This window comes from Rhineura floridana, chromosome 1 (assembly GCF_030035675.1).
Source record: "Rhineura floridana isolate rRhiFlo1 chromosome 1, rRhiFlo1.hap2, whole genome shotgun sequence".
Classification (NCBI taxonomy): Eukaryota; Metazoa; Chordata; class Lepidosauria; order Squamata; family Rhineuridae; genus Rhineura; species Rhineura floridana.
The window spans coordinates 292,990,220-293,004,235 of record NC_084480.1 but is presented as its reverse complement, the minus strand read 5'-3'; the positions used below and the strand labels follow the sequence as shown (position 1 = coordinate 293,004,235).

General features: G+C 39.6%; 1 protein-coding gene across 3 annotated transcripts in view; it reads right to left on the bottom strand.

Annotated features, from left to right (window-relative positions):
- Window positions 1–2,773: 2,773 nt before the first annotated feature.
- Window positions 2,774–14,016, bottom strand: part of EMC2 (ER membrane protein complex subunit 2) — a 53,593-nt gene continuing 42,350 nt past the window's right edge. For all 3 annotated transcript variants that reach the window (XM_061605148.1, XM_061605162.1, XM_061605154.1), the window contains 2 exons: window positions 9,089–9,193; window positions 2,774–3,083 (listed from right to left, as the gene is read on the bottom strand). In XM_061605148.1, coding sequence (XP_061461132.1) covers window positions 2,997–3,083; window positions 9,089–9,193 — 192 coding nt within the window. In that variant the 3' untranslated portion in view covers window positions 2,774–2,996. The remainder of the gene's footprint in view (window positions 3,084–9,088; window positions 9,194–14,016) is intronic.

Sequence of the window (14,016 nt, the reverse complement as noted above, 5' to 3'; positions counted from 1 at the left end):
CTAATAAAAATAATAAATTTTCCAACAACCAAGTTGAGCTCAGAGCAGCTCTCAACAATAACGCAGCATGAATAAAAACACTTGCTAATACAGCAGAAATATACAATACAACAAATGATTGTAAACAATATAAAATAGCAAAATCACAGAAAACAAATCAATCACACAGGATATACATTAGGAACACCAATTAACCTTGCAGGAAGAAACAGAAAAACAGTCAATCAAGCCACCTCTTTTTCTCAGCTAGGGTGTACACATTCACCTCACATTTCTCACCCGGGAAGAGAGTGTGTTCCACCAATAGACTCTCATCCTGGGGCAGAAACCTTTCTCTCTCCTGTTGCAACCAACAAGCCAGCTGATATAAAACTCATTAACTCCCCATAATAATACACAGAGCTTGAAGAAAAAATTCTATGGACCTGGCCTACAGCATTTAATCCCTTCCCAACCCTCACTCTGGGGTGGGGGGCAAGATCCACAACAGCAGGCTCTCACCCCCTTTAGCGTCTCCCATTCAAGGCTGACCCATACAAGTCAGCCTGCCACACCATGAGAGCTGGATGCTTAGTAGCTCAGTGAGTCCAGTTCTGAAAAAGAACTTCCTTGTCACCTTTCAACCAAATTGGTCTTTGCTGCAGGTATCTCTCTGCTACACAAGAAAGTTACTGGGAGCTGGGACGCATTCAGCTAGGTTGGTGAAAACGTGATTTATTCTTTTATGACTGAAGGCTGGTATATATAGATACTTTTAAACTTTCTTTAAAAAAAGATGAAGTCTTGAAAAATTTTCATTGGCTCCCATAATCCTCTTACTATTTCGATTCCTATTTTCATCATTATTGTTCCCAAATGATCGCACTGAGATGACTGCTACTGGTTAAATAAAAAGCTAAACAATTCAGACACAATACCAAACTACTTGCACCCTTCCTGGTCCCCTTCCCTTGAGAACCACAATTCCCTCCCTTCCTGATTTGCAGCAAATCATAGTTTGCTGGTTCAGGGGGGGGAAAGACACAGACCAAACTGGAAAATTCATGCTTTCAATGCAAATCAGGATTAAAAAATCAGGGTTAAATTGAAGTTCTCAATCCTGGTTTGCAGGGAATGTGCAAATCATAGTTTGCCAGTTCAGATACCACCCCTCAAAAGTAGACTATGGTTTGCTGCAAATCAGGGAAGATGGGGATCGTGGTACACAAGAGGGGAAGTATTCCAAGGATCCGTAAAGGCTTGCTCACATACTATTAAACCATGGCATGGCACGTCTGAACTAGCTCATATCAAAAGAGGGGGACAAAAAAGGTATAAACTATTGCCTTGCTAATGTATTATATTTCTTGAGGGCCCCAAGTTCTTAGCAATGAAATAAAACCCATATTCCCTTCGTTATATGCATGTTTTTTTTTCATTAAATCAATTTAATTTAAATATGCAATAGTACCGTACCTTGTTGAGCATCTCCCACTGCACCTCCCTGTCTCCTAGGGGAAAATTATCCCCTTGCTCATAGCAAAGTGAAAACACTGTGAATTTCTGCTCCTCTGTCCCACAGTTCCAATGAAAACAACAAGCTGCACCCTCTTGCTGGCAGGAGCTTGGGAGCTTGTACACAAAGGTTGTGTTCATACTACATTCCAAGAGTTTGCTTTAGCGCTGTATTTAGACCTGGAAATGCTCCTGGTCCGGGAGGAGTTGCATGTATCCTGTTTTAAATGAACATCTAGAACTGGAAGATAAAGCATTACTTTTTCTCCCCAAAGTGCTTCTGTGCTGGAAAACTAAGAATAGAATCACTAACACGTACTATTCCTTCTGCAGCAAGAATCGCCAAGGAGGGCTAAGAATCAAAGTTAGAATATCCCCTTTCACTCTACAGAAACCTATTTCTCTAGAGCCTTTAAGACAGCTTTTATTGAAGGGACACTATCAAAATCTCAGATGAATTAGCTCTCAATGGAACCAAACCCAAATGAACAAAGCTGGATTGCTTACAACAGACTGGCAACTGAAGTAGATTCAGATTCAACCTACATAGAGAAAGATATGTTCTTTCTTTTTTTTCTTTTTACCACAGGTGTGTATCCATCTATTTGATCCCACTTTTTACTTTGTAGTGTAGGAGCCACTGCTCTCAAGGCTGCATATAAAGCCAAATGCAGCAACCACCACAGGGATGGCCTGGAACACTCTAGGCTTTTAAACGACATGAGAGGAATCTTATCTGTGACTGTAGCAGAAGCGTATATGTAGCCATAGGACTCCCACACCAAAAGGGCATTTTTGAAATTATTTTGCTGTGACAGTATTGGATTATTTCAAAAACATGTTTTAAATCTTTGTATTTTTTTTAAGGCTTTGTTGTTTGCTGCCCTGGGCTCCTTTAAAAGAAGAGCAGAGTAATAATAACAACAGATACTTAATCCCATAAAATCAAATGTATGGCACATTCATCTTAATACTACTACCTTACTTACAATAGAAGGGCACAGCAATAAAATTGATATTAATATCATTTGCAATAAAGTGTACCCAGGAAAAATAAAAGGTCAGTCCACTGCTTAGTACATGCATAACTTTACTATACCACCATCAACTATTCTGTTAGAACATTTTATGCACCATATGGTATTCATTTTTGTGCAGGTCTCTAGCACTCCTACTTACATTCAATAAATCATTCTACTTTATCATCACTTAAGTTTACTTCTACATCAGGTTATGGCTTAAGCATTTACTGTACATACAAGATCTGAAGAGACTCATGTTCAATAAATTTATTCTTTTTATTCATTTCAGTGGCTTTCCATCATAGCAGCAATAAATAGGAATTTTATATCTTTATAAAACATTATTTAAGATAGTCACTTTCACTAACATGAAACCATTGTTAACGCAACTAGGAATTTAAAATTAGCATAAGTCTTAGATAACTGGGGTATGGATGTGAAGATAGAAAAAAATCTGTCACTGCGCAGCTTTGCTGTGGTTTATGATTGGGCGATCTGCAGGGCTTCCAACATGTCTTCTACTGCTTTGAGAGAGTACTTGGTCTCCTTCTTACTGCGACCAGCATACTAAAGAAAAAAGAAATGTTAATATTCATTTTAAAAAACAAGCAATGAAATAAGGTGCATCACCACTGCAACAGCCAAGAAAACACAAGGAATCTTGTACCACAGAAAAATTCCATTAAAATCGGTACCACAACTGCACTGGAAACTATCAATTTCTTGTCCCCTCTTGCGAGGAGTAACCACAAGCCCATAGACTGTAAAAGCAGTGAATGGCAGCTGGAACCTCTAACAACTGGGAGGATGCTCGTAGACACATTTGCTTACCCAGTGTGTCTTGCATCTGCCACTAGGAGCCAGAAGCTTTGCAAGACAACAGAAGCAGCAGTCACCTGTGTGAAAAAACCCTGCCCTGCTTCTGTTTTCTTACACAGTTTATTAAATGATGTTTAGGGCATCTAACTGAAGACATTCTGCTTGGGAAGTCTTTCTTGAGGTGTAACCCAATCATTTATGGAATATCAATTTCAGATCGGGTGAAATTGTTTTGTTGTTTTTGGATGGCATTATTGTTTTTAGAGTTTGATGCATTGATTTTGTGTTTGTGTCTATTCTTATATACCTCTTCGATGGCGTTTTGTTGTGAAGCAGTCTATAAATTTTAACAACAACAACATAGTGTTAAGCTGTCTCACATCTTATCTTAATAGGCAGAGTATAAATACTCCGAACTAATAACTAAATACAAAGGGAAACTAAACAGAAAGCACACCGAACAAAGGGCCCACCCCACAGATACCTTCCATTACTGATGTGGAACCCAGAGGGCTAGGAAATGGAAGGAGATCAATTACAGTAGGGCCCTGCTTTTTGGCGTTCCGCTAAAATGGCAGCACCAGCAGGGCAATCATCTATAGTGCGGGGAGCTCCAGCCACGATCGTTGTCAGATGGAGCACGGCGGCTGGAGCTCCCTGCGCTACAGATGATAGCACTCTACAGATGATTGCGGTCAGCTGTAGAGAGGCGGCTGGAATACATTAAGCCCCACTATCCGGCGGTTTTTGCTTTTCGGTGGGGGCCTGGAACATAACCTGCCATATGAGTGGGGCCCTACTGTATATAGTGTCTTGCAAAAGTAATCATACACCTGACCAATGCTCTCATATTGCTGTTGTTATGTGCCTTCAAGTCGATTACAACTTATGGCAACCCTATGAATCAGCAACCTCCAATAGCATCAGTTATAAACCACCCAGTTCAGATTTTGTAAGTTCAGGTCTGTGGCTTCCTTTATGGAATCAATCCATCTCTTCTTTGGCCTTCCTCTTTTTCTACTCCCTTCTGTTTTCCCCAGTATTATTGTCTTTTCTAGTGAATCATGTCTTCTCATGATGTGTCCAAAGTATGATAACCTCAGTTTCATCATTTTAGCTTCTAATGAGAGTTCTGGTTTAATTTGTACTAACATCCAATTATTTGTCTTTTTAACAGTCCATGGTATGCGCAAAGATCTCCTCCAACACCACATTTCAAATGAGTTGATATTTCTCTTATCTACTTTTTTCACTGTCCAACTTTCACATCCATACATAGAGATCGGGAATACCATGGTCTGAATGATCCTGACTCTACTGTTCAGTGATACAACCTTGCATATGAGGACCTTTTCTAGTTCTCTCATAGCTGCCCTCCACAGTCCTAGCCTTCTAATTTCTTGACTATTGTCTCCACTTTGGTTAATGACTGTGCCAAGGTATCGATCATCCCTGACAAGTTCAATGTCCTCATTGTCAACTTTAAAGTTACATAAATCTTCTGTTGTCATTATTTTAGTCTTTTTAAAGTTCAGCTGTAGTCCTGCTTTTGTGCTTTCCTCTTTAACTTTCAACAGCATTCGTTTCAAATCATTACTGATTTCTGCTAGTAGTGTATCGTCTGCATATCTTAAAACTATTGATATTTCTCCCTCCAATTTTCACACCTCCTTCATCTTGGTCCAATCCCACTTTCCATATATGTTCTACATATAGATTAAATAAATAGGGTGATAAAATACACCCATCTCACACTCTTTCCAATTGGGAATAAATTGGTTTCTCCATATTCTGTCTTTATAGCAGCCTCTTGTCCAGAGTACAGGTTGTGCATCAGGACAATCAGATGCTGTGGCACCCCTATTTCTTTTAAAGCATTCCATAGTTTTTCATGATCTACACAGTCAAAGGCTTTGCTGTAATCTATAAAGCACAGGGGATTTTCTTCTGAAATTCCTTGCTGCATTCCATTATCCAAGGAACACTTGAGATATGTTCTCTGGTACCTCTTCCGTTTCTAAATCCAGCTTGGACATCTGGCATTTCTTGCTCCATATATGGTAAGAGCCTTTGTTGTAGAATCTTGAGCATTACTTTACTTGCACGGGATATTAAGGCAATAGTTAATTAATTACTGCATTCCCAGGGATCCCCTTTCTTTGGAATTGGGATATATATTCAACACTTCCAGTCTGTGGGCCATTGTTTAGTTTTCCATATTTGTTGACAATTTTTTGTCAAAATTTGGACGGTTTCAGTCTCAGTAACTTGTAGCAAATCTATTGGTATGCCATCTGTTCCTGGTGATCTGTTTCTTCCTAGCATTTTAACAGCAGCTTTCCCCTCACATTCTAAAATGTCTGGTTCTTCATCATACCGTGAATAAATCTGTCATCCTTGCATCTCTTTTATATAGTTCTTCAGTGTATTGCTTCCATCTTCCTTTTATTTCATCTCGGATAGTGTTCCCCTGTTGATGATTCACCATCCCTACTCTTGCTTGAATTTCCCTTTAATTTATCTAATCTTTTGGAACAGGGCTCTTGTTCTACCTTGTCCTCTTCTATTTCTATACAATAACTATTGTAATAGATCTTTGTCCCTACGTACTAGTCGCTGTATTATTGCATTTAGGGTTCTGGCCATGTTTCTATCTCCTTTTGCTTTCCTTCTCTCTTTAATTGTTTTAAGAGTTTCATCAGTCTCTGACTTCAATTCATACTTCTTCTGGTTCTCTATCAACTAAGTTTAAAACCTCAAATCTGTTCCTTATTTGATCTTTATATTCTTCTGGGATGTTATTTAAATTGTAATTTGGCATTATTGTTGCTTTGCTGTTCTTAGCTTTACTCTGATTTTCAATATGACCAGTTCATGATCTGTACCACAGTCTGCTCCTGGTCTTGTTTTCGCAGAAAGAATGGAACTTCTCCATCTTCTGCTATGAATTATATAATCCATTTGATTTCGATATTGACCATTTGGTGATGTCCACATGTACACTCTTTTCAGTTGTTCAAAAAATGTGTTTGCAAGAAACAAATTACTTACTTCACAGAATTCAATAAGTTTCTCTCCCACATCATTTATATCGCCTAAGCCCCATTTCCCCACAATTCCTAGTTCTTCTCTGTTCCCTACTTTTGCATTCCAATCCCCCATGATTATCAGAAAATCTTGGTTTGGTGTGTGATGAATTTATTCCTGTACTTCTGTGTAAAATCTCTCCAATTCCTCTTCTTCTGTGTTTGCTGTTGGAGCGTAGACTTGGATGAGATTCCTGTCTAATCTCATTGATATCACCTTACGTTATAGCTCCTAATTGCTTTTGCTACATCACTTCTCACTATTAAAGCAACCCCGTTTCTTCTTAATTTCTCAATTCCTGCATAAAATATTTTGTAGTTGCCTGACTGAATATGTCCCATTCCTGCCCGTTTTAATTCAATCATGCAAAGTACTGTAATGTTGATGCGTTCCATTACTTTCTCGACAATTTCTAACTTTCCCTGGTTCATGCTTCTCACATTCCATGTTCCTATTGTGTTTGTTGTACGTCTCTGGACTGTCTTTCCACATCTGTGCACATCAGTCTCTGGGCTTCCTTTCAGCTTTGACCCAGTGGCGTCATTAGTCATAGATCTACTAGTACTTGTCGGTTTTTCTTCCCCAGTAGCTCGCTGAGTGCCATCTGACCGGGGTGTGTGTGTCTCATCTTCCAGCATTATCTCGCATTGCACATTGGATACTCTGTTCATAGGGTTTTAATGGTAAGAGGTAGTCAGAGGTGGTTTACCATTGCCTTCCTCTGCGTTTGGATGCATCTTAGTCTGGTGTCTCAGTTTTGACCATTCCGCCTTGGTGTTAAGCACACACAACACATAAGGAGTCTTTAGTTTTGGTAAATTAGATCTATGGTAGTTTATTATATCATTAGTATATTATTAATGTAGTACTTCTAGGGGCCCACAACACCATCAAGTCATGCAGGAGCCAGAACTGGCACAGTTCCCATGCACACACGGATATGCTTCACGGACATGAATGTGGCTGAACTGCACAGATAATGGGCTGGATGCTGTTGGTTTTAACTTCAGAAGCTTTTGTTTCACACTACAGCCCATAAAACAGTGGTGACTATTTTTTGCTTCAAGGGCTGCATTCACCTTGGCCAAACATTTTTGGACTGCATGCCAGCTGTAGGTATGGCCAAAGTAGGTGTGGACATCCCATACACTTGCATGAACATACACAGTTGCTCCTCAGCTGATCCACACAAATGATCAGTTAGATGATCAGGGAGAGGCAATCTGCGTCCCCACCAGGGTGCTTGGCTCTACTTATCCCAGCACTATGTTTACTTTATTTTCTTTTTCCTGGAGCTGCCAAAATCAATTGTTGGTGTGGGTTTTTTGGTTTTTGGGGGAAGGGGAGAAAAATTAGCTTGGCAGGTTAGATCAAGCCCCCAAACTGGGGATTCGCCACCTTTGCCATATAGAATATTTGCTCTCAAAATAAGTATCAATACTTCATTTTTTTTTTGCTCACAAGATAGCAACCTTTAGCAGAATATTATACTTATGTGAACAGATTCACTCAACCAAAAGAAAGCCACCTACCACATTTTCAGACAGTTGAATGTCGGCTTTAGGTGCTTCAAGGAAATATATCTATATCTATCTACACACACACACACCAAACCATGCAGTACACACAAGTCAAAGAAGGATTAGTCTTTATTCAGTAAAGATTATTATGATACCTTTTGCCAGAGTAGCATGTTAAGTTGAGATTTTGGCCAACTTCTAATTTACATAATTGTATCTTGCATACTTAAATTCCCCTTGCAGTTTTCAGCTAGATATGGTATTTGTCACTTTCCCATTAAGATACAGCTGAAGCATGCAACACATCACAAACATATGAAGTCATGAAGAAGTTCTGACATTTGTTTTATATATATTGTAGTTGTGTAAAAATGTGAACTGTTCTGGCAAGTATCAACTGAGAGAGGGGCCAATTTGCAATCATTTTGATCCAACTTCAACATAACTACACAATAGCTATGGAACTGGACCATAAGGTTATAAAAAATACAAGCTGCATTTTCCAATTTACACTGTGATGTTCAGAGATAAATTACATATGTCATTGTGAGTACCTAATGTTACAGAGTTGAGATTTAATAGTAGTAAGTTTAGAAATTAATTAATCATTGATTCAAAGTGTGATCTATTTTATACACACACAACTTTTCCTTCCCTTAGCTTATAGAATTATAGAAAATAAATAAAACAATTTAATAGAATCAGAGGTTCAGCTTAACATATCTCAACAGTGATTAAAACTGAGCAACTAAATATAACCAATCTCATAAATAACAGTCTCATTTATCAAACTAAGGTAAGCTTACTGCCTTTTCAGTCAAACCACAATGATGCAATATGGTAACATTGTCAACAATTAATTATATTTATAGTTGAACAAATACTGCATTTCTATACATGCGGATGAACAAGGATTCATTAGTACGCTGCAATAAAAGCATACACTCAAAGGTTAGGCAACTTTTGTAATGTATTCAAATTTCACTAAAAACAGCAACATTCCCTTTGTTCTTATTTTATGTAACTCTCTGAAATATGGATAACTTCCCCAACCTCCCCATCTGCTTCTCCACCACCTATACAAGATTAAAAGACCTCTTGCAATGCAGTGCATATAGTATATCAGAGTTTTAATACACTACTCACCTGATACGCTCTATTTATTTGGTTTGCTGCCCAACTAGCGTACTTCATATTATCTTTTTTCATTTTTGCACTTGCCTTGGAATTAGAAGCAATATGGCTGGCAGACTAGATGTATGACAGGAAACAAAGTCAGTAATAGAATCTTGAAAAGTAAAACAAAATACTGAATACACTTGGAGCATGATGGAACGGCACCACAAGAAACAGTGTGAGCAAAATTATTAAAATAAAATACTGTCCCACCAACCATTTAGTACAACTATATTATACAGCCACAAGAGTGGCTGCACACTCTAGCCAGCGTGGATTTTTCACACTCGTCAATGTTAAATTGAAAATATCCCCCATGCCATTCTGATGCTTCCCATAAGCTTATTTCAAAACAAAACCTAAGAAAATTTATAGTCCTGAACTCAGAAACACTTACTTAACAACCCTCTCAATTTTCATGGCGATACACAAAATAGAGAGAATCGAGAGTTCAAAGTCTAAAAAGGGAGAAAAAATTTTTTTCTGCCAGAGTTCTCATAATCTGTTGAAATTCATTAAAAATCATCCATGTTCACAGAGTACCTGTAATCCTATTCCTGACCTTGCCCCATACTCTGACCTTCATCTACAGCAGTTTCAAAGTTAAAAAAAATGCCTGGCTGATTTTTAATTAATTTAATAAATTTTGCATTGAACTCAATGATAACGTCAGACATGTTCAGTAAGAATCAATTGTGAGTGTTCTAAAAGCCAGACTCACAGCTGCTTGGCTTGGCTAATCAGGGGGCCACACCCATACCAGACTTTGATTTCACGTGAGACAGTCATGGCTTCCCTCAGAGAATCCTGGAAAGTGCAGTTTGTGAAGGCTGCTGAGAGGAGACTCCCAATTCTCCTGAGAGAGCTCCACTGGCCAGACTGGTTTAACAGTCAGCCGCTCTGACTGAAGGTCTGTGAGGGGAACAGGGCCTCTCCTACCAAGTCTAAGCACCCTTCACTAACTACACTTCCCAGGATGCTTTGAGAGAATCCATGACTGTCCAAAGTGAAATAAAGGCCTGGTGTTGATGTAGCCAGGGACAGCTTTGGTTTCAATTTGGGTGGGAGGCTACATGTGCCTGCTGTAGAATAAAAAGGTGGGGGAAACCCTGAAAAGCAATGATACTGTTCACAGTCCTTTTGGAAAGGAAAGGGGCTTCCCATCTGCCCAGTGCCCATCCACCCAATCTCCTCCCCTCCCCCTCCTCCTACCTTCCCTCCCCCGGGTCAGTGTTGGACTACGACCTCGGAGACCAGGGTTCAAATCCCCACACAGCCATGAAGATCACTGGGTGACCTTGGGCCAGTCACTGCCTCTCAGTCTCAGAGGAAGGCAATGGTAAAACCACCTCTGAATACTGTTTACCATGAAAACCCTATTCATAGGGTCACCATAAGTCGGGACTGACTTGAAGACAGAAATAAATCCCACTGAACTCAAAAAGTATGCAAATAATCAAACCCACCCTCCCTTCTCCTCCCTCCTATCCCCTCCCTTTTGCCCCTTCCCTCCCCCTTCCTTTCCCCCTCCCTCTCCATCCCAATCCTCTTCCAATCCCCTCTCCCTCCTCCTTCCCATGGCCAGTTTTACCTATCTTAAGCATGACTGCACGGGAGTAAATACCACTGAGCTCTATACGCATGCAAATGATCGAACTGGCCCTCCCCTCCCCCTTCCTTTGCCCCCTCCAATCCGCTCCTTCTCCTTCCACCTCCTCCTCCCCCATGGTCAGTTTTATCTATCCTAACCATGATTGCATAGGAGTAAATTCCATTTCCCCTCCTTCCTCCTCCCCTGCCCACTACAGCCCTCCCTTCCTCCCCCCCAGTCAGTTTTTCCTATCCTAAGCATGCTTGCATGGGAGTAAATCGTATTGAATTCAATGAACATGTAAATGATCAAACCTGTCCTTCTCCCCTCCCCCTCCCGCCTGTTCCCCTCCCCCTGCTCCCCTCTGCCCTTCCTCCCCTTCCTCCTGCTCCCATCTCCCTCTTCCCCTCTGCCCTCCCTCCTCCTCCTGCTCCCCTCCCCATCCCCTGTGGTCAGTTTCATCTATCCTAAGCATGATTGCATGAGAGTAAATCCCACTGAATTCAATAAGCATGCAAATGATCAATCCATTCTCAGCATACTTGTGCAGGATCCCATTTTTTACCTCCCAGATTAAAAAGCACAGAAATTCACTAATAGGCAAAAAAACCTTGCGGTTTAAGAACGTACCTATAGTCCACAGATGTTTCTATCAAACTTTAAAAAGCAGTGAAATTGGACAGCTATAGTGAATGCACCAGGGGAGCAGGAGACCTGATCTCCTCTCTGAGATATTGGACTGCCCTACAAATTTGTCAAAATTCAAACACAATCTGGGTTGGTCTTTCACAGTCCAATCCACTTCTTGTGTAGCTTGGAAGAATTTGGTAACATGTGCCTCTGAGCATATGGTGAGTGGTGGCAACACCTGCCATCTCCAAAGATGGAGAATTATATTTTTGTATGTTTGTTGGTGTTCTTCTTACTTTGCTTCTTTCCTGTATTACTACTGTTTCTACAGAATATCTAATCTAGAAAATTTTATTTCCCTCATTATTCATCCGAGAAATCTGTTTCAAATTTATTTTTATTAATTTCAATGCCTTTTTATCGGTCAATGTCATATGATGGTGAAGACAGCCGTTTGTTTTTCAAATTGGAGGTTATGTTTTATTTCTATTTTGGGTGCATTAACAGTTGAATCTGAAATGGCAGTTTGATGTAAAATCAGACTAAGTACAATATGTTGCTACTTCAGCAATGAATCTAGCGGTTGGAAGAAAGAGGATGCATGTTTTCAGCCTGCTATGTTTAAACCACTTCATTTAAAACAAGGTGGGCATGGTCAATTAAAAACACAGAGCACACCTAAAAATTTTATAGAATATATTTCACCTCCCACTGTTTTATCTTGTGCAAACTGAGACACTCCTGAGGTCCACTGGAGACTATTTTGCAGAATAGTCAGTGCCATTATTCCACAATTATTTTTTGAGTTTTTTTAGTGTAAATTTTGCAAAGTGTTGCTGTACTTCATATATTCACAGAAATAGAAACAAAAGAATGATTTCCTATAGGAAACTTTACTAAAATTGCACAGTAAATCAGACATATTTAAAGTGACCATCTGAACTATATCAGCTGTCTTAATAATGTTGCTTCCTCCTTGCTAAAACAAGATCTGCACAGCACATGTCTTGTTTCTCTTATTTGGGCTGATTACAGGTGTTGCCACCACTCACCAAATGCTAAGAGGCACATGTTACCAAATTCTTCCAAGCTTTTTTTGCCTATTAGTGAATCTTTTTAAGGAAGTTTTTGAATAATAAAACTAACTTGTAAGAAATGGACATTTTGGTTCCGCTAGACAAGAGAGGCTCTCTTTTGCTAGAGGCAGACAGTGGTGGACTTTTAAGCCAAAGAAATAGGCACACAAAGGCTGCAATCCAATACATATTTATTCAGAAGTAAGCTCCACTGCGTTCAATGAGACTTTCTCCCAAGCAAGTGTGTACTGGATTGCAGCTTGATTCCTGCATTTCAATAGGTTTATGCTTTGCAAACAGCAGTTCCCCAGGCCACATGGCAACCACTTTTGAAACTCCAGGCAATTTCTAAATCAGCTTGCATACTGCATAGGCATCTCCTATTCAAAACCAAACTCAAAACATTCTGCACCCACTCGCAAGCCCAGAGGTGCATCTAATGCAGCTCTTTGGATACCAGCCATAGCCTGAACAATTTAGAAACCTTGGAAGCAACACTTTTAAAAATGAAGGCCTGAATGTGCATAAAAATAAAGTTATTTCAGTTTCAAGTCCTAAAACATAAAATGTAAGAATTGCTGTTAACATGTACAAAGCAAGAACGATCTTGGTTCCAGAAAATGCTAACATTTGGACAGCACATCCCGACTGCTAATTCTTTGAGAGTTTTTATTTGATCTGGCAGCATTAAATAACCTCAAATGTTGTCCACAGATAGTAAAGCAAGTGTCACAAAAGACCTTGAGAAGGAAAAGGTTTTATCTGCAGTTTCATAAGATAAATCAATCTTTGATCCTCTATGCTGTCAGCAATTTTAAAAAATGCTTTAATCGTAAGTATCCAGATTCTTACACAGTTCACAGAATTGCTGTTTAAGGATCATTAGAAGGAATTTGTAGCACTATTCTAAAAAGTGTGCAAGATGGAGATCACCAAATTAAAATACCCAAAATCCTTTATTTAACGCCTTTTTTATTAGTCACAGATTTTAAATGCAATCTTCATCACTACAGCAGATGTAGAGGTTTCATCTGTTGTTAGCACAAAAGAACAAGTATATTAATAATACAGCCATGGCAGTTATACCACGGAATTCATTTGGTAATAAACTTAAGAGTTCTTTAAGTTGAATCCAGAAAAGGTTTTCCCCAAAATGCCCTGAGGTTTGTTCAATTTTAGCCTTCCCGTTATCTCCCAAATATTTAGTGCCAAGCAGGCAGTTTCAGTACTGCTGCCTCTCTGTATTTATGACCGCTGTTGCTTGATTCCCTGCTAGGAAGACATTCAGGAGGACAAAGAAAAGAAAAACTTATACATCCTTATACTTATACTGTTGACATACAAGTGGAAAATCAACCTCGGGAAAAGCCTGACCCTTAACAAGGAGGAACATAGTTTTAACAGGAGGCTCCAGCTGGTACAAAACACTGAGGATGCGGATAAGGACAAACTACCATCAGCACACAACTCTGGTGCTCAAAAGCTTGCACTGGCTGCCCATGTGCTACCAGGACAGGTTCATGGTTCTTGTACTTTACAAACCCTTTAACATGGGTCCACGATACCACAGGGACTGCCTGATCCTTTATATCCCTACCCAA